The sequence below is a fragment of the Sus scrofa genome, chromosome 12 (genome assembly GCF_054392235.1).
Source record: "Sus scrofa isolate SSC_HxYL_T2T_F1_AM1 chromosome 12, Sscrofa_HxYL_maternal_Yorkshire_Landrace_v2.0, whole genome shotgun sequence".
Classification (NCBI taxonomy): Eukaryota; Metazoa; Chordata; class Mammalia; order Artiodactyla; family Suidae; genus Sus; species Sus scrofa.
The window spans coordinates 8,703,094-8,728,303 of record NC_139394.1 but is presented as its reverse complement, the minus strand read 5'-3'; the positions used below and the strand labels follow the sequence as shown (position 1 = coordinate 8,728,303).

The 25,210-nt window shown below is 51.2% G+C and overlaps 1 protein-coding gene and 2 long non-coding RNA genes across 7 annotated transcripts in view; 2 read left to right on the top strand and 1 right to left on the bottom strand.

The window, feature by feature from the left end:
• The window catches only part of LOC102165993 (uncharacterized), an 82,832-nt gene extending 71,942 nt beyond the window's left edge, over positions 1 to 10,890 (top strand). The window contains exons 6-8 of one of the 2 annotated variants that reach the window (XR_014820802.1): positions 3,117 to 3,191; positions 4,353 to 4,562; positions 5,862 to 7,085. This is a non-coding gene — a long non-coding RNA (uncharacterized LOC102165993). Of the gene's footprint in view, positions 1 to 3,116; positions 3,192 to 4,352; positions 4,563 to 5,861; positions 7,086 to 7,973 lie in introns of those variants that run through there. The other variant, XR_014820804.1, reaches the window with a different exon arrangement.
• LOC146398026 (uncharacterized) overlaps positions 1 to 16,434 on the bottom strand; it is an 83,745-nt gene extending 67,311 nt beyond the window's left edge. For both annotated transcript variants that reach the window (XR_014820796.1, XR_014820797.1), the window contains exon 1: positions 16,399 to 16,434. This is a non-coding gene — a long non-coding RNA (uncharacterized LOC146398026). The remainder of the gene's footprint in view (positions 1 to 16,398) is intronic.
• A 206-nt stretch (positions 16,435 to 16,640) lies between these two features.
• On the top strand, positions 16,641 to 22,172 carry SOX9 (SRY-box transcription factor 9). Of its 3 annotated transcripts, none has more exons than XM_084982899.1 (4): positions 16,641 to 17,442; positions 18,400 to 18,653; positions 19,226 to 19,507; positions 19,675 to 22,172. In XM_084982899.1, the coding sequence occupies exons 1-4, from the start codon at positions 17,012 to 17,014 to the stop codon at positions 20,085 to 20,087; spliced, it is 1,380 nt and encodes a 459-aa protein (XP_084839025.1). In that variant the 5' UTR covers positions 16,641 to 17,011; the 3' UTR covers positions 20,088 to 22,172.
• Positions 22,173 to 25,210: the final 3,038 nt, after the last annotated feature.

The window sequence follows — 25,210 nt, the reverse complement described above, 5'->3', positions numbered from 1 at the left end:
TGTCTTCCCGGAAGAGATGCAGGTTCAGATACAGCAAAGTTGATGTGGTCGATGGGTCTGACACATTTGGCCTCCGCGATGAAAAAAGTAGGGACGTCTTCTGAGTCTTGGCCATTCATAGTTGAAGAAGAGAAGTTAGAGTTTGGCTCGGAGATCCCCAGCCCAGAAAAGAGACAAAGACCCAGAGACGGGATGGGCACGTTCAGCAGGCAAGGGACCACCAACCAATTCAACAGGAAATTCTCCCCAAAGTGGAGTTACAAGCAACTCCAGAGCTGTATCTAAACCAACAGGAATTCTTGCAAAAATCTAAAGAGTAGGGGAAGGAGGGGGTGAAATAAGGTAGCAGGGTCCACAAGGAGCCTCCGCACAATTATGAGAATTCAATAAAATATTTAAGAACTTGCTATGGGGCAGGACACTCCTGCCAAGACATCTGGTCCCATTAATCCTTCCTTGGGCCCTGGAAGTTCACGGCCAAGCAGCTGACATGTCATCCCAGAGAAACAATCAAGGATGGGGAAGAGAAAGTGATATTTTAGGTGGACTGGCAGAACAACTTTGTGGCCTGCCCTGTTTTTTAACATACCCGCAGAACTATGTGAAGCCAAGTGTTCTTTAGGCCGGGCCAGACTTTCCTACCCCACCTTGGGGGTCTGCCAGTTTTCGCTGGCTCCCTCTCCACTGTCAAGCCTTCTTGTGAAATGACTGGTACTTCCTGCTTCCCGTCGCACCCCAGCCCCAGACACGCCACCTCTCCCTGGGTATCCGCCCTCTGGTTTAATGAAAGGACGCCAGGGGGCTCTTGAGGACACAGGAGCCCCTGTTCAGGCAAGGGCAAAAAGGAACAGGGGCACTTCCCTGTTTCCTAGTTTTCTTCCCCCTTTTGCTGCTCCCCTCATCCCTTGCCATGGCTGCGCCCTGGCTCTAATTCAGCACCGGGTGCCTGCTTCGCTGTGCCCCAGCCTCCCGGCTGCAAGGCCACGGAGATGTTCCGTAAGTTCCAGCTCCCAGAAGTTCTCATCTCCATAGACCTGTCTACCCACCTCCCACCTGGCTGCCGGAGAAACAGCCGACATTCCTTCAGTCCCACAGAGAAAGGGTGTGCCTTGAATTACTCAATGGAGCCTCCGAGCCAGCCTCGTATGCCCCCAAAACAATAGCGTTGTATTTTTCTTGGACTTCCTTCGTTTTATTTGGTTTCTCCTTTGATTAGCAGAAAGGACTCCTCTCCCTCCCCGTGCACTTTTCTCTAATCCATCAGCCCAGTGCTCTTGTGCTTCCGGAAGAATCCCAACCCCCAACCCCAGCAAGGTAAAGCCTTGGATCATGAACTTGAGTGATGTCAGTGAGCTTGAGAAACACCATGCGTTTTTCTCCCTGGCTTTCTCACACGTGGGAATGTCTCTTGAGAGTCTAGAGCCCATCTCTGATCTGTTTGTTTTGGATGCTAATCCCAGGACGCTGGGTGAGGTGTTAGTCAGACTGACCTTTCCCGTTTTTTTCTGAGTCAGTGATCTTAGATCACTAAGTCAGGCACTAAGTGTCGAAAATTAAAATCGATGTGTGGGGCCTCATCAGAAGGAGCCAGGAAGGTGGGAACAAAGGAGTGAAACTTTGGTTTGGGTTGAAACAAAGACCTATCTATCCGCCATCAAATCCATCCCCAGTCAAAAAGGATGAGGCTCACATGACAAAGTATATTCCATGGATGCGACCCCCTCTAGGCACAGATTGCCTGTATAAAGGGTAGCATGCGTCTGAAGTCTCCAGGGAGCTTCGGTCCATCCTCCAGCATCCCGCTCTCCTGGTGTTCAGGGAATTTTCTGTTTAGCTGTTTACTGAATTCCGGAGGTGTATTGGGCTGCAAGAGACAGTTCTAGAATATCTTACACATATTCTGTATCAGGCTGGGTCATTTAAGGCACCGACCAATACCACCCCCAGCTTCTCTATCGAACAAGTAGATCCAATGGAACAACAATGCTAATGATGCCAGGTGTTTGCTTTGGATTGGTTTTTTAAATCAGCTCTTATCTCCGAGGTCAAAATCCCTAGTAAGCTTGAGTCAGTGCAGCTTAAATATCTAGGGAAGCTCAAGGAAGACAACTTCTCATTTTTAACAGAAGCAAACAGGCTTAAGAAGCCAAGTATTTTTCCGCTGGTCACGCGGTACCCTCACAGGCGCGCCGAGGTCCTGCGGTTCGTCTAAGAAACTCCAGATTTAGGATTATGACCGGAAAGATAAATGCAGGTTGCACCGTGTTGCCCAAAGTCAGCTTTTCAGTGTAACCAAGTGTGCTGACCGTCTGCTTAAGCCTGGTTGCATCCGAATCTTCAGAACCCTCGTACCTCTGAAGATGTCAATAAAATTTTTTACTCCCAGTGAACTGATTCCACCACATAATCTGGGCTTCTTTTACTCAACCACGTCAAGCACAGCAGGTGCAATTCTTTTCAACAAATACTTGTTGAGCCTCCATTAGCTTCCAGACATTTACCCAAATCCGGTAAAAAATGCTCAGTGCCTGGTGAAGCAAACCGTCACATCATACTCTCCACATAGATGCTTCCAGAATTCAGCCACTCACTCCTTTCTTTTTTTCCTACAATCCTGTTCTCAAGAAGAGACAACTGGATTCTAAAAGGAGAGACATTACGCCTAGTTTCTTCTTTCTGAGAGCACACCTCCATGCATACGTAGAACACAGCCCACCACGGCCCAGGTACTCAGGCCACCTGTATAAAATAATTCTTTGCCGCATAGGTCATGGATGCAAATAAACTAGGCCTGTCTAGGTCTCAGCTTCAAGTAGCCACCACTTTGGTTTTTTTGTTTTTTTGATTTTGTCTTTTTAGGGCAGCACCTGCAGCATATGGAGGTTCCCAGGCTAGGGGTCAAATCGGAGCTGCAGCTTCCAGCCTACACCACAGCCACAGCAGCGCTGGATCCAAGCCATGTCTGTGACCTACACCACAGCTCATGGCAATACTGGATCCTTAACCCACTGAGCGAGGCCAGGGATCGAACCCGAGTCCTCATGGGTACTAGTTGGGGTTCGTTAACCCCTGAGCCACCATGGGAACTCCAACCGCTTTTTTTTTTTTTTTTTAAGACTCCACAAAAAGAAAAAGAGAAAAGGGAAAACCCAACAGGACCCTAAAGGAGTCAGATCCCCCAGTATTGTCAGGTAATTGTTAAGAGAAATCGGCTACAATCACAAGCCATTTGAAAGGAATGCCAATTCAATTCTCTCCCACCCAAAGACGATCCAGAGCTGGCCTTTGCTCCTAACCTGGGCAGTTTTGAGAAAATAACAATGCCTTCTTTCAGAGACAGTGGGGGAATCTGAATGATAGGGCTTCTGTGCTCCCAGATAAGGGCCGGCAGGAAAGGTGACAATCTTTTGTGCTTCCATCACGAGGAGGCTGGTGTCAGCTAGGAGCCCCCAAAGAAAGGGCCAGCCTCCTGAGAGGCAGCAACGTTTGGGGGAGGTGGCAGGAAGAGAGAGTCTTGCCTTTAGACACTTAAAACAGCATTTCCACGCCTCCGTGCGGCCTGGGCCGCCAAGGCCTCCACAGTGGCAGAAAGGCCGGTCTCTTCCGAAACGGCTCCCAGCTGAGGACATGTTTGCAGTCTGGGACTATTATATCCCGCTGGTTCCTTCCAGGAGTCTGAGGTTTAGGGTTTGGGTGAGCTCGATGGTGAGCCTCCCCCCCCCCTTTTTATTCACAGTTTCCAATACACAACGCGCTTTATAACATCCATGGAAACCTTCGTGGCCACAGACTTAGAAAAAAAGGCTATGAGGAGCCTCTGACACACGTCGGGAAGGCACACGGCAGCGTCCAATTATGTGGCACCCATGTGTGGCTTTTCTAAAATCAGGTCCCCAAAGTGGCAGCACTTTGCAAAAGGCCAGGGGGGCAAGGACTTTGGTGGAAAAAGCGGGGCAGGGTGACATGATGGATTAAGAAGTGCAGTTGCCCTTGAGATGGGTGCGTTTGGGTAGCTGTGCAGCATGGAGCCAGGCCTCTCTTAGACATGCGTGAGGTGTGTGTGGAATGAATACATGCTGCGTTTTCAAAGAGCCCCGTGTCATTGTTAGAACGTACTGGGTGCTTCCCAGAGGCAGGAGTCCAAATGCTTGAATCTGGCATTGTTCTTGTCCCTGCTAGACTCCCTGACTCCCCTGAGAAGGAGCTGAGCTCAGGCAACGTCAAGAAAACGGGCGACTAAACTCACTGGTCTTTGTCCTTCCCCTGAAGACTTCTGTGTATTGTCCACACAGAGCCCAGTGCAATAGCCTTTACTCACCTGGCCTTTTTTTTTTTTTTTTTTTTCCAATCAGTTATGCAGGGATGATTGCCCGAAATTAAGACTGAGCCCGGCTGAATTCTAATCTGGCTCCTCCATGGAGAAACAAGCTAGAGAATTGGCGGAAGAATGGAAAAGACAGCATCCTCATCGGGGAAAGCGAATGCCAAGGCCCCAGAGCCATCTGTCCACCCCACCCTTCCAAGCAGCAGCTTCCTCCTTCCTTAAACCAGCATCGCGCCTGGTACACGATCAAGGCTTCTGCTGTACCAATGTGTTATCATACAGACCAAATTCAAACCAGAGGGCCTTTTTGTTGTTGTTTTTTCTTTCTTTAATGGTCACACCGCTGGCAGATGGAAGTTCCTGGGGCAGGGATTGAATCTGAGACTAAACTGCGACCTACGCCGCAGTTGCAGCAACGCCCAATCGTGTAAGCCACTGAGCCAGGCCAGGGAACCCTCACCTCCACAGCGACCCGAGCTGCTGCAGTTGGAGTCTTAACCCACTGCTCCACCGTGGGATCTCCCTAGAGGATTCTAGCCTGGATTTCTTGCCCCAAAGCCCATGTCCTTCTCCTGTATCATCCTTCAGCGTCAGGGGGGAAGGAGCGAGAGGCTCTAAGGGAAACAGCGAGGACCAATGGGAAGTGAGATGGAGTGCATTACAACCAATGAGAGTCAGAGAGCCCAGCAGCCCCTCCTCCCTCTCTATCCATTCTCCTCCACTGACAGCCTTGTCCCCAAATGACTGCCCCGCAAAACACAGAGTACAAAGGAAATAAGGCAAGGCCAAAAAGGAACAAGGCCGTGAGTGAAGTTCCTCCACCCCGGAGAGTAGAGATGACAATGGCTGCGCCCATCTGATCTTGGCAGTAAAAGAGTTTTTATGCAGTAAACATCCAAGGCTTGGTACCTAACGTTTTCTTGTTTCCCAGCCGCTGATGTTGGTGAGGATTTTTCCCCCTTAACACTTAGAGCTGTAAAAGTTTGGACAAACGAATCAACCATTCTAAACCTCAGTTTTATCATCTGTTAAATGGGGGAAAATAAAAAAGTGCCGTGAAAGGTTTTCTTGGGGAGGGGGGCGCAGGTACAGGTCATATATCCGGGTAAAGCCCTTAACAGATTGCCAAGCACATGGTAAGGGTTCTGCAGACATTTCCTCTTATTAATAAATGACCCAATAGGAATTCCCATCATGGCGCAGCAGAAACAAATCCATCAAGGAACCATGAGGACTCGGGTATGATCCCTGGCCTCGCTCAGTGGGTTAAGGATCTGACGTTACCCTGAGCTGTGGGGTAGGTCGCAGACACGGCTGGGATCTGATGTTGCTGTGGCTGTGGTGTAGGCCGGCAGCTGTAGCTCCAATTAGACCCCTAGCCTGCGACCCTCTATATGCTGTGTGTGCGGCCCTAAAAAGCAAACAATAAAATAAAATACCCGAGAGCGCATAAAAGAAAGGGACAGGGTGGTGACACGAGAATGATAAAGACTACTCCGGGATTAGGGGATGGTGACTTTCCATTTCTACTCTGCAGAACAAAGTGATTTTGAAAATCTGGACAAGCCTGAATTGCGATGTGAAAAGGCTGCCATCTAACCCAGAGAAGAAAGACCTTCCAACACACATCTCTGCAGACTGATGGCTGGGGAATGAAGTCAACCAAGGTACCACTCCGGCAAACCCCGAGAAGTTCTCATGAAAACGGAAGACACACTAGACACGCATGGTTCAAGCCACACTTTGTTCTCTGCTCCTCCAAGACAAAGGCAGCCAGACCCTGGTTAGGGGAGAAGGAAGAAGATCAGGTCAGCGATGCACGTCCAAAAGAGTGGAGACCCCCATCTCTCTGCGTGACCCAGAAAAGAGCCGGGGCCCAAGGAGAACTCCAGAGAGCCATAGGGATTGGACTGGATAAGCTGGCCTCAATGCCTGCAAGCCAGAGCCCCACAAAAACAGTAGCAAGTGGAATTCTGCGTGTTCACCAGCATGCAGGGCTGGGGGTGGGGACAGGTGCAGTGCTGGCAACTTGGGATCGGGGGTCCTGCCTCTCCTATTAACAGCATGGCCTTGAACTTCCCCCACGCTATTTTCAGGGCTTCTGTTTCTGCACATGAAAAAGCAGAGAGGATAATTTCTTCCCCTCACAGCCTCCTAGAGATATCCAGAGTCTAAAGCTGATGAGTGGACTAAGGGCACTTCACAAGCAGAAGCAGGAAGGAGCAACAAGGAATATTCATTAGCAGTGAAATTATTTTTTCAGCAATAGGTGAGCAGATGAATATGTGTGCTTTAGAGTGATGCATGCATGTGCATGTGTGTGTGTGTGAGAAAGAGGAAGCACATGTGAGAGAATAAAGTGTTACCCCCAGGATTCCTGCATGAGGGTGAGTGATTCGTGTATGAGAATGTGGGGCCTGCATGGCGCTGTGACGGGAGAATCCAGGGAGTTGCTGGATTTGGGGGGCAGAGGGATGGAAACCACGGGATGGACGGAAGTGGACACGGTACCTTGGATTGAGCAGGGAGTATCTGGGCTCTAGACAGCCTGAGGCCAAGCTGGAGACTTTGCCTCCCCCAGCCAGGATCCCACATTTCCTACACAGGGGGGCTGCCCATTGGCTGGAAGAGAATGCCCATCCTAGACCTCTCACTGTATCACCCTACCTACCCATCTGGCAGCAAGTTTCCCCCAGGAGGAGCAAAAAGCTGTGGCCCTTCCACATTTAACAACTAAATAAAAAACCTATTGAAATTCCAACTCTGCCCACCCTACCCCACCCTCAAGCCAGTGCAATAGCGCCCACAGCTAATATTTCTCTCCTCCTGTTTCTCCTTGTCTTCCAGCCCTCCTTCTCCCCCTCCTTCTTCCTTCAAGTAAATCACAGTTGGGAATTAGGGGCAGGGGTGGAGATGGGTGATTTTGGTTTTTAGTGCCTTTGGTTGGGGAGAATGTAGGGTGTAAGGTCCAAATGTTATTGCAAGGCTCCCAAGTCCCTATACACGGTACATCCACATTCACACACGTTCATTCTCTCGTCCCCTTTAAATCCCACCCGCCCCCAGGAGTAGGGGAGGGGCTTGTGCTGCTGGGGCTCTTGGGACGGCAGTCCCTGGGGCCATCTGGGAGTGATTAGCCTACAGATTTCAGGTAGCTCCCGCCACACGTGCAGCCCACAGGACAGCCCCTAATTCCAGACCACAGCTCTCCTTCTCCAAACAAACAGCAGCGCCCTTTACAGAGAAAAGAAAATGCCTTTCTTAGAGGAGCTGCAGAGGAAAGCCAGGTCATAATTGTCTCCTCTGCTCCAACCAACCCCCTCTGAGCCCCCCTCCCCCCCAACCACCCCCCCCCCCCCCGCCCACTATTCATTCAACAGGCAGCCTTGCCAGAGGCTCATCTCTGAAAGGACTGTGCCTGGTGCTTAGAAAAGCAAGCAAGAAAACCAGGAAGAAAAAAATATATATATATTTATTATCCTTGTATAGTTGGGTAGCAAGGTCTGAAGCTTTTAGAGATTCTGATATGTTAATTACAATTTCAGTTTGTGGTTTCGCTGTTTTCTCCAAACCTGTAAATCCAGGCCAGAAATGCATAAAGACTGCAATCTTAAAGCTTTACATCCATCCCTTCAAATACCCTCCACAGGCATGTCTCCGACACACTTCCCTATGGAAAGAAGTCACAGGGTAGGAAATATGAAAGAGGATTCCAGAAGAAGGACAAGGACAGACTTCCTTCTGAGTGGCATAGGCATCCATCTACAGGACACTTTGAGGGGAGCCATGAAGATATTCCATCCCACTGGCCAAGGTGCCCCAGCATGTGCCTAATTGAAATCTACCGTTAGGTAATCATTGCTCTGGCTAAATTTGGGCCATTCACTCTCTAAATGAACATTTATTCAATGGTGTGGCATAGAGATTGAGAATACAAAGAGGATAACACTCTGGACTTGTCCTCAAAGAGATTACAGTTTAATGGTAAGCATATCCACACAAAGGACAAAAGACCTCATGAACCAAATGTCATAAAAACAGAGAGATAAGAGCAAATACCTATTTCTGGTGAGACCTCAAGGCTTCCCAGAGGGATTAGCATTTGACCTGGACATCTATCTCCTATTAAAGTCTAGCCACCTCTTAGACTGAGAATATACTAAGTAGATAGTCATTTACTCCATAGTCTGAATGAGGCTCACATCTTTCCCAAGAGAATACTAGATGAGGGCAGCTTTTATCTGAGAGAGACCCTTCCCTGAAAAGGTAGAGAAGTGCTACAAGAAAGGGTTGTAAGAAAGTTGCCCCAGTCCATGAGAAAGGAAATTCTTGAAGATGGGGAATAAATAAGCCAGTACATAAATCCAGAAAGACTGGGCCAGTTCAATACATGAGTCATTGAGAAACAACAGCAGAAACAGGGGAGAGACTTGAGGAGTTAGGGCCACTGTCAGGAATGAGCAAATCAATGATTTTTTTCTATGGAAATTCTAAGGTAGCATTAGCTGGGGCTTTTTTTTTTTTAGAATCAAAAGGGAATCTAGCCTTTTCTCTGAACCTATGCTTAAGTCTCAAAGGCAACTTCACCCTCACTTCTTGGTTTGTTCAACTGAAAATCAAAACACCGTTGGCAGAAGTGGGCTGGCAAAGCCCAGGGACAAAGGAGGGGGCTGTGGCACTGCTCATGCCATCCTCCGCCTAACCTGTACGGTCCTCCTGGCTAATGCCACTAACTCAAGCGCTGGCTAAAGCAGTCTCGGGCCAGCTGCGCTGAGGAAGTGCACTTGGAGGCGATGCCCTCACCGATATCACTCTGAAGCCCTGCTTGCCTCAGACCTAAGTTCCTGGAGGAGAGTCAGAATCAAGAGAGCCTTCTCAGTGCCAGGAAAATAAAAAGCAATTAGTGACTTTTGCTTTAGGCGGAATCTAAAGGGGAAAAAGAAATCTTGGAGCCTCACAAAACTCCACCTCCCTGGGCCTCTCCCGGAACCGCAATGTTCAGCCCACTCAGCGCTTGGCCACTGCCATGCTCTCCTCCCCCAGAAGATTTCTTTGCTCCTGGAAAATCATCTGGAAACTGTCATCACCACGGTGCTGGTTGGCAGATGTCCCCCAAAGAGAGAGTGAAGTGTACCACACACTACAAGGCATTTCTGGGCTTGGACCAAGAAGGGGGGCGGGGATGGTGATGGTGATGGCCCGGGCACAGAGCAGCACAGCATCCCTGGGGACAGAGGAAGAGAGGTGACTTCTGGGGGCGTGAAGCAAGAGATGGAAAGGGATCCGACACGGAGCCAGGAGCTTTGGGCCTCTTCTCTCACATGCTCTGTCTTCCCCTCAGCATTTGGTTAGGGCAGCAAGGATGGGAGGTAGCTCTCTGCCACCCATGGGTTCCTTCAGGGTAAGAAGAGGGGAAACCATGGCAGAGGCCGAGAGAGAGGGTCTCAGAACTCAGTGAGCCCAGAGGGCAAAGCAGGGAGTGGTGGAATTCAGAGGCGGAATTCCGAAGGAAATCAAACAGGGGGACAATAACCCAATCTTGTCCCCTCCAGATGTTCAGGCACATCAGGAAATACCTGCTGAACTGACATACGTGGGAGCCAAGAATTGTGCCTGGTGGGCTTCCTGGGACAGAGATGATAAGGGAATGAATGACAGGGAGTGGCAGGGGATGGAGAGGACAAGACGGCCCCACGGCATTGCACTTCTACCCAGAACTGGATCCCATCATCTGGTCCATCATCAGACTTACACCCCCGCCCCCCGCTCCCCCAGCTCCTGCACCTCTTCTCCTGGTCACGCATGCGTGTAAAATGTGCCAGCGCCAGCAGCCACCTGATTGGCTGCCCATGATCCTTATGTGTTTAGCACAGCAGAGGTTCAAACAAAAGATGAATCCGGGGCTCCTCACAGGCCAGGCCTCTAGGGGAGAGGAGACCCTGGAGGCAGGAGGTGAACCCAGGGTAGAGCATCTGAGCCAAGACCACCCACCCTGCCTTCCTCTCCTTCTGGGGACAGCGAACCTCCCTCTGTCAATCACCACTTTTCTCCTACTGGCAAGGAAAACCTCTGGACCTGGAAGATGTCTCCACTGCCCCCAGCATGTATTTAAGGGAAAAGTGCTTCCATGGAGGCTCTCTAGGACTCTCTCTCCATTTTTGAAGGATAAGTGCCCTGATGTTGGAAGCTACACTGAGCCTACCCCTAAATTTGACCAGTAACTGCTATTTGTCTCTGCGTTGCACCCTGATAGGAAGGCAGATAAGACTAAAAAGGCAGTCCTCTTCTGGCAACCCAAGCTGACAGTTCCCTGAGCTGTAGGGGCCCCCCAAAGGGAAGCAGTTTCTGCAACTACTCCTGCCTTGTCCAGGGTTGGGCCTCCTCCCAGGAAATGGGGGCAGAAGCAGTTCCCGCCCAAGAACGCAGCGTGACAGAAGCAATCAGTACGTTCCCTTTGGATGTCAAGACGGGTTGTCCTAAAGATAGCGATAGGGACACTGTGCAATTTTCTGGGTCCTAATGATTTCAGAGAAGGGATACAAAAACAAAACAAACAAACAAACAAACAAAACCCTGTCTCTTTCACCGATGCCAGGCCAAATTTCACACTCATCAAAAGGTGGGGTGGGGTTGCATTTAAGAGTCTACTTCTTTTCCATCAGTCAAAGGGCCTTGGGAGAAAAATGTCAGAGAGAAGAGGCGGGTGAAAAAGAAGAAAGAAAAGAAAGAAACTGCTTTCTCACAATCCCTCATCTGCCTGTTGAAAGCTGGGAGAGTGCCACTGACAGCCCTTGCTTCTCCCCTGAAACAAACCCCGGATGGCGTCAGGTAATAATACCGCTCGCCTCTCCTGCAGGCTTGCAGACAGCGACATGCACCAAGAAATTAATTTGAAATAAACAATGACAAGGCAGGAAGCCCAGTGGGTCCCCCAGGCTTCCTCGTGGCCCCCACTTGGCGAAGCCCCAGGACTCTCTCCGGCCGCCCACCCTCTGCAGTTTTTGCGACCTCACGGCTCCTAGAAACCTCCGGTGCCAGAGCGCCGCGCGTGAAGACGTCACTCCAGGGAAACTCGAAAGGAGGGTACTGACCTCATGGCCGTGGCCTTCCTGGTGCCTCGGGCGGGCAGAAGGCGCTGAGCCTAAGGCTCGGACCAGAGGAGGGGAGGCGACCCAGTTGGGCTCTTCTACCCTGACTCATTCACGTAGGAGCCCTATCTCATCCGAAAGACACCGGATTGCTCCCCGGCCCCCGCCCCGCAACTTATAGGTTCCAGAAACCTCAGAGATGCGCTCTGCCCCTGGGCCGCCTCCGGGGCCTGCTGAGATAGAAAAGGATGGCGAGAAAGACACAAGATAATTTGTCTTTAATTCTGCCGGTTATCTTTGGAATTGAATAGTCAGAGTCTGTCTACCTTTTCATCGTGGTTTGATGGGGACGTTTCTTCCCCCCCCCCATTAATAAAGGATTAATAAAGATCCGAAACAATCCCCCACTGATGACATCTTAGGGGAACAGCTGGTTCCAGTCCCTCTGGCTGAGAGGAAGGCATTGCTCTAGAGCCCACAGTCCCTTTAGGACCTGAGAATCTCAGCTCTTTTCTTTTGGCTGCTTTCCTGGGACCCAACACCCCGAAACCTAAAGAGGTCTCAAGGGGAGGCAGGTGGGAATCTGCGCAAAGCAGAGGAAACCCTGGGGGCTGACCTGAGGGGTCGTCCTTCCCCCCCCCCCCCCCCCCCCCCGCCCGGCAGAGTTCTCTGCCAAAGAGCCACCCAGCGCTGCATCAACCGCCTATTTGTCTTTTTAAATCAGCAAGGCAAAAGCACCTTCCGCTGAAAAATGCCTGAGAGATTTTTAAAAGAGAAAAATTGAGGAGGAAAGAAAAAAACAAAACAAAGCAAAACAACTTGGCCTAGGAAATTTCCCTCAGGCTGATCTAGGGGTGCGTGGAGGGAATCCGAATGACGCGGGGCTCGTCGTACCTTGACTAAAAACAGATATTTTCGGAAAAGGAAGGTTAAAAAAAAGGGAGGGGGGAGCGCATACTCCCTTTGGAAGCAAAGTCCCTTTGGGACTGGGACTTCCCCACCCCCAAGCCCTCCTTTTCCCTCAGATAGGCAGCCAGTCCTGGACTAGCCAGCTCATCCGGTCTCCTGCTTTGGCTCCGGTCCGCGCCCCCGGGGCGCCGCGCTGGGTTGCAGCCGCCGCTGCCCCAGGGCGGCCGGGTGACCGCTGAGCACATGGAAGGGTCATGGCTCCCTCACCCCGACACCTCCCCGTCCACCTCATCCCTTTTTCTCTTCGAAAACAGGGTGGGGAAGAAAACTGAAACACCCCTCTCGGCCTGCAGTGTCGAGGGCGCCGGAATGATACGGTCCTGGGTGACAGATCCCAGGGAGTCTCCAGAGCAGGGCGCCCGTGTGGGAAGAAATATACATGGAGAAATACACAGTCACATGCGTGTTACTGGGCGGTCTGAGGCCTGTGATGGGACATATACACACTCGGGCAAAACGGGCAAAGGTCACATTGATTTGGCAGGTCAACAGATATTTTTTGCGGACCTACGAAGCCATCTGGGACTTTCCTTCTGCCTTTTGCTGTTGCTGTCCAGCCCAACGCTTGTCGGGAGACAAGCTTACCTGCCGCTCCTTTGCAAAGAGAACTGGTGCCCAGAGTGAAGAGAGACGGGCAAATAGGCTCCCCGCCCAGGGAAAAGTGCTCATTACCGAAGAGCAGCTGGGAGCGGAGCGGAGCAGAGGGAGGGCGCAGGGAGCTGAGTGTCCCGCCAGGGATTGGGGTCTTTCACTTGAAGGGAACCCGGCCAGGGGAATTGGCAGAGAGGAGAGAGTGCCCCTTGCCCTGGGCACCTCTATAGAGAACGTTGCCCAGGGCTGAGATCTTTGGGAGACGCTGCTGTTCTTACCCCCACCAATTTCTTCTAGGACCTGCCTCACTGCAGAAAACGGATTTAGACACAACCCTCACTTTCATGCTAAGGAATTTTGGAGAGGGAGGTCGTGGTCTTCAATTCCCCAGGTAAAGGGAACCCCATCCTCCCACACCGTCCACCCGCACCTGAGACGGAAACCCCCAGGCACCGTATGTTTGCGCCGCCCCACAAAGCAGCTGAAACTCGCTCAGCGCCAGCAACCCTGGGCTCCTGCCTGAGCTCCCGCATAGACGCGGAGGGAGATTGGCGGGCCCGGCTGGGGAAATTGAGCTCGGCGCCGGCTCCGGATGCCGAAAAAGAGACAAGGGGCGGGGGTATCCCAGACCTCGGTTTGCCGAGGTTCCCTTTGGGATCTGCTCGCACCTCCAAGTCTCCGCGCCCGGCGGTAGACCTTGCGGCGCTGGCTCCGGAGAGGAACCGGAAAGCACGTATGCCCATCTCTATTTGTGAAGTGCCGTCCACTGCGGGCCCCTTTTCTTGATCCCCCTTTACCTCCCTCAACCTCACCAGACTGTTTAGTTCTTGGCAGAACCCTCTGGATCAAACTGAGCCAATGGCCTCAGTTTCCCAGTCTGTAACCAGAACATTGTGAAAGGGTTTCTTTCCCTAGGGTTCTTTCTGACTCAAGGGCCCTGGTCGGGGACTGCGAGCATTCTTCCCTAGGCAGGGAAGCGAGGTCAAGGGCGAGCAAACCCAGCCCGGGCGTGGAAGTGGGAGACCTGGCACTGGAGCGCCTGCAGAAATGCAGGACCGCCCCCGCTGACTAATCAACGGTGCCCACGCATGAGAATTGGCGTGATCCTGACACGCAGAGCAGAAGGCAACGCTTGGCAGCTGGGAGCTGGGGGTCCTTGCGGTCTCAGTCTTCCCCGTTCAGTGCAGAATAGAAATCAGGCATCTTCAACTTTTTTTTTTTTTTTTCGATTCCCTATAGACACACACCTCCCAGTTCCCTTAACTGGGCTACCCAGAGGTGGATCCGCATGGGGGGGAATATCGAGTAGGAATTTCTGCCGAGATAAATCTCAGCAGCAAAGCAGTCCCGATTGAATGGCACACACCACCCCCCACCACCATCATCTACTTTTTTCTGCAGTTTTTGTGAGTTAGACAGTTTCTGGGCTTTTGGCGCCCCCTCTGGATACGGCTAAAAATGGCAACTCCTTTTTAAAGTCAAACGTTTATCAAAAGTTTTCAAAAAGAGACAAAAATACAAAAATTACTAGCATCAAACGAACAGAAAAGGTCTACAGACCGGTAGTTTATGATTTAAAAATGCTATGTATTACGTATCTCCTATTACACAGTTGCATTAAAATAGATTTATATAGGTACTTATTTATCTTGACAAATAATTGTGAAATAGTCCAAAATACCTTAAAGTCACAGTCCTCTTCACTAATTTATGCCAGTAAACATGGGAATTACAATAAAAAGCAGCTAAACACAGACAGTCTGGTTAAAACTTCTGCCCGAAGGTCTGGTCTATGAGTCCCCTCTTGGGTCAGGTGTCTGCCGATCACACAGTTATGCCAACAACTGTCCCCTCCTTAGGACGCAGAAATCAGTCCATACTAAGCGGGACTTTTTTCCTCCCAAGAAAGGACGACGTTGTTCTTATACTTTGCGAGAGTTTGCACGGAGTCATGAATACAAGGCTATTGTATGAGGTCTCGTAAACTCATAAACAAGCTGCAAGGTTCTAGCCCACATCCACTTGTGAGTTACATTCGTTCAAAAAGTAAATACTGTTTAACAAGTCTGTGACTTACTACCTCCTGAAGAGTTCCATTTCCTAGACCAAATGTCGACTTCTTCGGAAGAAAAGGAGAGAAAACGAGATTTAAAATTTTTCCTCTAAGGAAACATTCTCTGAAATCTTGCAATAGAGTCCGCAATTTGCAAATGAGAAATAAGCAAGTCTTTGCTGTAATGCGGGCCGATACACAATAACAGTCATTTAATTCGGAGGCGAACACTGGCGAGAGCCAGAAGGAGGGGAGGATGGGATTTAAAACTGAGTTTTCCACAGTTGTGCGTTTATTTGTGATTCTGAAGACATGTAACCCACAGGCGACTAAGATTTTTCTTCTCCCCCAGTACAGAGACCCAACCAGGCTCTAAGCGGTTCGTGTAAACACAAAGGTTGTGCTCAAATCACACTCGAAATACATCAGAGACTCCCTCACCCACTCCCCAGAACTCCCAAATGTCCACAAGTCAGAGAAGAGCCTACTAAAGTCGGGACGACCGGCGCTTCACCGCTCCAGGTGCTTTGTAAAAAAAAAAAGGGGGGGGGGGGAAGCAGGCAAGCAGCACGACTCTACCGAAGTGGAGTGTTTTGTCTGCGGCGGTGCGCATTTGTTTGGCCTTTTTCAAACCAGTGACCGGCCTCAGCCTCGCGGCCCAGAACAGCCACATTTGCAAAGTTCGGTTTCTCAAAGCCAGAGCAGTACGCAAACTCTTTTCTGCGGCAGCTCTGCTGTCGTTCTGACTCGGCCAGAGGTGAAAAGCAGAACTTTAAAGCACTTGCCCTGTCACTGAGGAGCGTCGGCAGGGTGGGAGTCGCGGGGGGTGGGGGTGGGGGGCTGGAGAAAGACTTGTCGGAGTTCAAGGTCGGCGAGGCGCGGGACGGCCCCGCGAGCTCGCAACTACCGCGTTGCCGCGACCTCCAGCCTGAGCCGGGACCTAGCTTTGGTTTTCATTGATTCCCTTTGCAAGAGCGCAGCCGAATCCCAACCGGCCGCACCAGTCCCTGTGAAGCAGAGCATGTTAATCTGTTTATATGGATTATTACAGAGGAACAGCGGGTGTTGAGTCACCAAAACATTTGTTTCAAAAGACAATTTCTAAGCACTTTCGGAGGAGGCAAGCTCCAGGCGCGGAAACTGGGCTACGCTTTAAGGAGCTACAGTTTTTTGAATACTGCAAACTCCCCTGGCTTGGTCCCCAAGACCGCGGAGAAAGCAGTGAACAGAAACGCTTGGGGGTGGGGATAGATCCTAGTCTACACACACACACACACACACACACACACACACACACACGCACACGCGCGCGCGCAGAGATTCGCGCGGAGACGGTACCGAATTCTGACATTATGAGAGTACAGCAAACTTACACACTTGTAGGTCCCGGGTCCCCGCAGCACCCCCCCCCAAAACCCGCCGGACCAGCGGCAGTGCTCCCCTCCCCGCTCCTCCCCTCCCCTCTAGTCACCCAGCCCAGAGCCACAATCCTCCCCCCCCCCACCAGACTGCGCCAATCAGCTGCCTGACAACCCCCGAAATGCCGTGCTGTGATTGGCTAGAGGTCCCTAAGGTGAGGGGGTGTATTTATTAAAGAGCCCCTGGGCTGGGAGTTGGAGAGCCGAGAGCGGAGCTTGAAACTGACTGGAAACTTAAGTGGCGCCGCGACTTGCCAGTTTTACCCCCAGGAACTTTTCTTTGCAGGAGGACAAGAGAAAGGGTGCAATCGCCCCCTGCTTTTTGCTCTCTTTCTTCTCCTCCTCCTCTCCAATTCGCCTTTCCCCACTTGGAGCGGGCAGCTGCGGGCTGGCCACCGCGCGCCTTCCTAAAAGCTCGCCGCTGCAGCCGAGTGACGCGCCAGGCTTCCCGGGAGCCGCTCGCCCCGCGTCCGGGCAGCCGAGGGGAGAGGAGCCCGCGCCTCGAGTCCCCGAGCGGCCGCGGCTTCTCGCCTTTCCCGGCCACCCGTCCCCTGCCCCGGGCCTGCGTATGAATCTCCTGGACCCCTTCATGAAGATGACCGACGAGCAGGAGAAGGGCCTGTCCGGCGCCCCCAGCCCCACCATGTCCGAGGACTCGGCGGGCTCGCCCTGCCCTTCAGGCTCCGGCTCGGACACAGAGAACACGCGGCCCCAGGAGAACACGTTCCCCAAGGGCGAGCCGGACCTGAAGAAGGAGAGCGAAGAGGACAAGTTCCCCGTGTGCATCCGCGAAGCCGTCAGCCAGGTGCTCAAGGGCTACGACTGGACGCTGGTACCCATGCCGGTGCGCGTCAACGGTTCGAGCAAGAATAAGCCGCACGTCAAGCGGCCCATGAACGCCTTCATGGTGTGGGCGCAGGCGGCGCGCAGGAAGCTGGCGGATCAGTACCCGCACCTGCACAACGCGGAGCTCAGCAAGACTCTGGGCAAACTCTGGAGGTAGGAGGGCGCGGCAGGGTGGGCTCCGCGGTGGCGGGGGGCGCTGGCTGCGACTGTCTCTTCGCGCCCCGCCTCCCAGCAGGAGGGAGTTGACGGTCCGAGAGCTGGCGGGGCGGGGCGGGGGGGGGGGCGGTTGGAATAGGGACGAGGTATAACTTGGCTCACAGTTTGACAAAGTTCTTGGATTGCTCTTGGGGAATGGGGGAGGGGTAGGTGGAACGGGGAGGAGCCGTGGCGGGGGTGGGGGGGAAGCCGGAGAAGAGGAGAACACTTGTAGGAGACGCGGGGGGGGCGGGGGGGCTGCCAGCCGGATCTCCCGCCGCTGCGAAGTTCAATCCCAAGTGGGGGGTTGGGGTGGGAATTGAAGTTTGCCTCTGTTTGCCTGAAACTGCCCTCTCTCGTGAAGCCCTACGTCCAAAGAGATGGGATGCAGGGTGGGGGGAGAAACCGAAGCTAGAGGGCCCCCTGGCAGGAAGGGGCGGGGGAGAAGAGAGGCTGCTAGAAATAGGTGGGGGGGGGGGGCTGCCATGGCGGGGCCAGGAGGAGCTCCTTGCAGATTAAGTGGTTTTTTAGAAAGTTTTTAAAGGATGTTGGGGACGGAACGGGGCGGGGGGCGGGTATAACTCCAGTAGCAAAGGCCTGTAGAGCGGGAGCAGCGAAGAGCTATTTTCATCTTCAGGGCTTCCAAAATAGAAGAGAAGGGGAGAGGGCGGGGCGGGGAGGGACCGGCTCAGGTCCGATTAGAAGAACCGAGATTTTTTTTTTTCCTTTTTTTTTTTTTAAGAAAAGTTTTGAGCTGCAGTAGCGGGTGGAACGTGGGGAGGAGGGACGACGGGGGCTGTGTTGGAAGAGGCCAAGTGGTGGGGGCCACTCCCCCTCCCGCGGATGTGACAGCTCGGCGGGTTTCACAGAGCCCCTCTCTCTTTTTCTCTGCGCCCCCCCTCACCCCGCCCCCAGACTGCTGAATGAGAGCGAGAAGCGGCCCTTCGTGGAGGAGGCGGAGCGGCTGCGCGTGCAGCACAAGAAGGACCACCCGGATTACAAGTACCAGCCGCGGCGGAGAAAGTCGGTGAAGAACGGCCAGGCGGAGGCCGAGGAGGCCACGGAGCAGACGCACATCTCTCCCAACGCCATCTTCAAGGCGCTGCAGGCCGACTCGCCGCACTCCTCCTCGGGCATGAGCGAGGTGCACTCTCCCGGCGAGCACTCGGGTGAGTCTCCTCCCGGCCCCCAGGCCAAGCCACCGCCGCCACCCCGGCCTGGCCCCGACCGGCACACCCCCAGGCCACCACCTGGTGGGCTCTGCTTAGGGACTTTGAGCTTCTCGGGAAAGGAAACTCTAACCGCTATGCCTAGTCCTCCTCCCCTCCCGGCCCAAGGCCCCAGAAATACCATGAACACACGCGCGCGCGCGCGCACCCCACCTTAATCCCAGCATCCTAACAGATTAATTTTATTGCGAGGTAAAATGCCTTCACAGCTTTCCAGGACCTCTCCCTTTTTCACTTGGCTCCCCCACCCCAAAAGCACACACAGGGCTCTTCTACTAGTAGCAATTTGGTCTTCCGGACCCTCGGGGCCTCAGACCCTCCCCTGATAAAAGGCGAAGGCCTAATGTGTACTGGCGGGTTAATCATTGGGCGGTTTATCTCGGGTGCAGCGCGCCTCCCTCGCGAATGCGGGACTCTGGAGCGAGGCGGGAGGGTCCCTGGAGGGTTCCTAAAACTAAAGCCTTGGCACAGCCCTGGTTGATTTCCCTGTGCTTCTTCCTCTTTGCCTGCAGGGCAATCCCAGGGTCCACCAACGCCACCCACCACCCCCAAAACCGACGTGCAGCCTGGCAAGGCTGACCTGAAGCGAGAGGGGCGCCCCCTGCCAGAGGGGGGCAGACAGCCCCCCATCGACTTCCGCGACGTGGACATCGGCGAGCTGAGCAGCGACGTCATCTCCAACATCGAGACCTTCGACGTCAACGAGTTCGACCAGTACCTGCCGCCCAATGGCCACCCGGGGGTGCCGGCCACGCACGGCCAAGTCACCTACACGGGTAGCTACGGCATCAGCAGCACCGCGGCGACCCCGGCGGGCGCGGGCCACGTGTGGATGTCCAAGCAGCAGGCGCCGCCGCCGCCGCCGCCCCCGCAGCAGCCGCCGCCCGCCCCGCCGGCCCCGCAGGCGCCCCCGCAGCAGCCGCAGGCGCCTCCGCAGCAGCCGCAGGCGCCCCCGCAGCAGCCGCAGGCGCACACGCTGACCACGCTGAGCAGCGAGCCGGGCCAGTCCCAGCGAACGCACATCAAGACGGAGCAGCTGAGTCCCAGCCACTACAGCGAGCAGCAGCAGCACTCGCCGCAGCAGATCGCCTACAGCCCCTTCAACCTCCCGCACTACAGCCCCTCGTACCCGCCCATCACCCGCTCGCAGTACGACTACACAGACCACCAGAACTCCGGCTCCTACTACAGCCACGCGGCGGGCCAGGGCTCGGGCCTCTACTCCACCTTCACCTACATGAACCCGGCGCAGCGGCCCATGTACACCCCCATCGCCGACACCTCCGGGGTCCCTTCCATCCCGCAGACCCACAGCCCCCAGCACTGGGAACAGCCCGTCTACACACAGCTCACCAGACCTTGAGGAGACCTTAGACAAAGAGTGATGATGGCCCGTGATGCGCATAAAAGTAACCCACCGAAGAAAGACCGTAACCCACCAGAATTTCCTTTGGACCTTTTTTTTTTTTTTTTTTTCCTCTTTGTTTTTTAAAGACCTTGACACTAAAGGCAACTCGAACCCACATTCCAAGACAGAAACATTAGCTATCCAAACGCATTACCACCTTGTGGCGAGTCAGTGGCCAGGCCACTCTTGCTTGGCTAGATGGACCAGCAGAACCGACAGGAACCTGGACTTGAAACCTTCCAAGCCCGCGTGGAGGGGGATGGAGATTCAGTGTGACCAGTTTGCTCAATCTCTCTGCCTGTTTGGACTTTGTAATTATTTTTTAGCCGTAATTAAAGAAAAAAGTCCTCTGTGAGGAATATTCTCTATTTTAAATATTTTTAGTATGTACTGTGTATGATTCATTACCATTTTGAGGGGATTTATACATATTTTTAGATAAAAAATTAAATGCTCTTATTTTTCCAACAAGCTAAACTACTTAGTTGAACAGTGTGCCCAGCTCTTCTTGCAACCAGAGTATTTTTGTACAGATTTGCTTTCTCTTACAAACAAACAAAAAGTGTGTGTGTGTCGTATTAACCCACAAACCCCACAAATGTGTGTTTTGTGATCAGTTTGGGGGGAGGGGGGGTTAGCTTTGCTTAATTCCTCAGGCTTTCTGATTCCAAGGAGGAATTGCCTTAGAAAGAAAAAAAATAAAGGCCTTACTTTGCAGATGCGGACGCGAACAATAATAGTCTAGAGACCCATTTGATAAGGGTTATAGATATATGTTTTTTAAACAAGAGAAAACACCTTGAGCCTTAAAACCATGCTGCTGGAAAAAAAACTCGTGCCCTCTTTATGTGCAGTTCCTCCTGTATTTGCTTGTTTGCCCCCAATCTTAAGAAAGAAGCAGAAGACAAGCAAAGGAGATGAAATCTGTTTGGGGAATGTTTTAGCAGCCAATAAGTGCCCCAGCACAGTGCCCCCTGGTTGCCCGCCGCCAGAGCCCCATGTGGAACACAGATGCTAGAGGCAGCTCACCTCCGCTGTCACTTCTGCCTCTCTGAACACCAGCAGTTAACCTTCCAGACATGCCACGTGCTAAAATTATTTATTTTGTAAGGAGAGGTTTTCATGAAAAACAACAAAAATTGCTCTTTTTTTATTTTTTAAATTTACCTTCTTGAAAATAGGTTGTTGGAGCTGTCTGTCCTCAAAGGGTATGGTGATCTGTTGTTAAATTATGTCCTTAACTGTAACCAGTTTTTTTTTATTTATCTCTTTTAATCTTTTTTTTATTATTAAAAGCAAGTTTCTTTGGATGCCTTGTCCTAGATTTGTATAAATGCCTTTTTGTCTGTCCTTTTTTTTTTTTTTTTTCGTTGTTGTTTTGTTGCAAACAAACTGGAAACTTGTTTCTCTTTTTTTGTACAAATGAGAGTTTGCAGATGTAGTGTATCACTGAGTCATTTGCAGTGTTTTCTGCCACAGATTTTTGGGCTGCCTAAACTCTGCGTGTGTGTGTGTGTGTGTGTGTGTGTGTGTGTGTGTGTGTGTGTGGTGACACAAAACAAAGCAAGCATGTGTCATGAGGTTCCCCTGCATGTTCTCTTGGAGAGAGGGAGGAGGGGAAGGGAGTCAGCCCACTGACAGACCTTAATTCTTCATTACTTCTGTGGCTGGAGAGTTTGAGGATTGCTTTTTAAAAAAGACAGCAAACTTTTTTTTTTTATTTAAAAAAAAAAAGATATATTAACAGTTTTAGAAGTCAGTAGCATAAAATCTTAAAGCACTCTTATAATACGGCATCTTTCAATTTCTGTATAAAAGCAGATCTTTTTTAAAAAAAATATTTCTGTAACTTAAGAATCCTGGCATTTAAACCATATTTTGTCTTTAGGTAAGGTTTGGTTTGTGTTTGTGTTTTGTTTGTTTCGCTTGTTCCCAACCCCCACCCCCCAACCTTTTGTTTTCTCTGTGAAACTTACCTTTGCTTTTTTCTCTTCCTTTCTTTTTTTGTATATTATTGTTTACAATAAATATACATTGCATTAAAAGGAAAACAGCCTGTGGTCTTATTCACCAGGTTCTCTGGTTAAAAGGGTGATTTGAAGAATCGGGGCACAGAAGCGATGCTTACACCCTGACCGTGGTGGTGGTTTTATTTGTCACGCGTACTTTCAGCAACCCTAGAATCAGCTCTGAAGAAAAGACTGTGTGTCCCCCAAAATCAAAGCAGAAAAATCTTGAACAGGGTCACCTCATTAGGTCACAGAGAGAATCACATGTCAGTAGTTACCCTCCCTGCAAAATGTTTGCTGTGGTTTTAACACCCTCATGCTGCAGGGCAAAAGCTGGTCCCTTGTAGGAGGCAGAGGGGGCAAGTGATAGCCCTGAAATCCGCCGCTTGTCCGCTTGTCCGTAGACAGAACGCCAAAGACCTGCTTGTCTGAATTTCATAGCGATCCTTCTGTGCTGATGAACACGTAGCGAAGACACAGGGTGTCCATTTAGAAGGCAAAGGAAGCCAAAATAAAACAGCCTCCGAAGGGGACCGGGAGGAGGAGATCTGTCCCATCCAGTCTCCGGTTTATCTGCTGTGTCAATGCAATGAGATGCCCTTATTTTTTGGTTCCCTCCAGTTTAACTCATTCTGGGAAGATACAAAGCCATCATCGAAGTAGTAAGACCTAATCCTGTTTTCCTTGGCCTCAGTTACATGGGAGTTTCCAGGATCAGAGAAACGGTCAGGTCATTTTTCATTAAACAGATGAAATCACTCCTTCCCTCCCACCCCCACACTGAGACACCCCCCCCAACAACCCCCCCCCCCCGCCCCCAGCTGATTGGGGAAGTGACTACTTGAAGGGGGCAAGTCTGTGCTCTCACCTCCGCCTGGTTTCACGACTGGGCGCGTGTCCCTGAGAGTGGCAATCAGCCTCCTGACTGTGCCATCACCTCACATTGTTTTTTGCTTATTGGATTCCTGGCTCGCCTCCCACGCCCGGATCAGGGCGACCAGGAAAATAGTAGTTATCAACTCAAGACAACATTTTGCTCTCGTCCTTTGCAAATGCCGTCAGCAAACACTGACGGAGGGCCTGTGACCTTCGGGGGGCTGTGCAAATCCCTCCCTGACCGTCCCCCTCCCTGACATCAGACTCTGTTCCTTGTTTGTGCTGCAGCATCCTGTTCATTCGGGCCCAGAGTCTACCCTCCTTGGTTACAAAAATCTATTTCCCCACTCCCCCCCACACCCCCGCCAAGTGCTCCAGCCCTGGGCAACATTCACAAGGTCCCTTTTCAAAGTCTCCGTGGTGTTCCCCAGTTCTTAGACACCCTTGTGTGCCCTAACCCCGTTGACCAGTCAAAGAAATCCATCCCATCCTATAGCGACCACCCCATCTCCCCAAATCTTTGCTGTGTGCTCGACTCTTCTCTTTCCTAGAAATGGGCTCTTTTTCTCGGTATTTGACCTCTGGCCGACCTTCTCAGGCCCAGAATGTCTTGTTGGAACATAAACGAGGTGTCTTGCTAGGTGACCTAGGGCAAGTCACTTCCTTGGCAGTGCCTCAGTTTCTCTTTTTCTTAGGAAAGTTTATAAACTCTCCCTGGTGGAACAGGGTTGTCATCAGAGGAGTCTTTAGCAAGGAGCAGCCTGGGAACGGACTGGTGTCTATGGGATTCCTCCTGCCTTGGAACAAGAGCGAAAGGGAAGAAGGGTTTTCAGAAGCTCCTCCCCACCCCACAAGGGGTTCTGATGCGCAGGAAAATGCAACAGAGAATGCATCAGACTCAGCTCACCCATATCCGCTGGACCTCGTAAAACCCAATATCACCAGATTATAAAGTATGTTAGAGGAATTTTTATTCTAAATCCAGAAATGCAGAGCTTATCACCTTGGCAACAAGACTGTGATTGAAAACCTAGCAAAGAGTCCTCCAGACCAGAAAAAGCTTGTAATCCAGGGTTATTTATTTGCACTCAGAATAAAATCAATCTCTCTCTCTTTAACAAAAAAAGTGATTTCTTTTAGCAAACTGGAATAAAAAAAGGGAATTTTTAAAAATTCACGCAGAATCCGTGTTTTCGCATTATTATTAAAATGGAACAATTGGAACTAACGTGTGGATTAGTTGGAGCTGTGTGTTTGACTTTCCCACCTCAACTCCATCCCGTCACTTCCCCTGATTTGATTTCTGAAACAGACATCTCTGAGGCACCACAGTGGCACTTTTTCAATGAAATGAATTGATGCAACTGTTGCTGTGACCAGAGGTGGACTTCCTAGGATGCTAAAAAAGGACCCATCACTTGCACAGGCTCTTTTGCACGCCCTGTACTTAAACTTATATTTTAAAAATCTATATTCTTTTTCTTAAAGACCCCCCCCAAAAAAAATAAAAAACTATATATAAGATTCAGGCCCAGCAAAAACCAAGGTCTGCCTGGGACTTACAGCTGCTGGACAGCCAACCATGACGTCAGAGGGCACCGACAAGATGTTTTTCTTTCTGTTCTTGGCAGCGTCTGATACACAGTAGGTGCTCAATAAATACCAACCTACAAAAGTTTTCTGGGATCTGATTGGGCTACTCTTTTTCCATCACTCACAGACTAGGCCAGTCTTACTCCAAATATTGAAGAGGAATTCTTTGGGGGCCAAAGACAACATGGGACAGGCAATGTCATAGTTAGAGTTATGCAAAACAACCAGGCAGAATTGGGGACAATGGGAACATTACTGTGTAGCTATTGTCAGACACATTTCTTGAATTTCTGGATTTTTATACTGAACTTAGTCCGGTTGCCATATTTTCATGCAGCCATATTCCACTTTAGGAAGATTTAAACTCCTCATTCTTTCATAAACATTTTCACAGCATCTCCTATGGTGAGAAGTCAGTACAGACTAAGACAGGGCATAATCCCTGCCCTCAAGGGGGCATACCTTTAAGAGAGGAGAAGGCGGTGAAAACAAATAATGTATTTGATGTCTCTGATATTTTCTTTGTTATTTTCTCTGGTATTTTCTGCTATTAAAAAAAAAAAAATGCAGGGAGTTCCTGTCATGGCACAGTGGAAACAATCCCGCTAGGC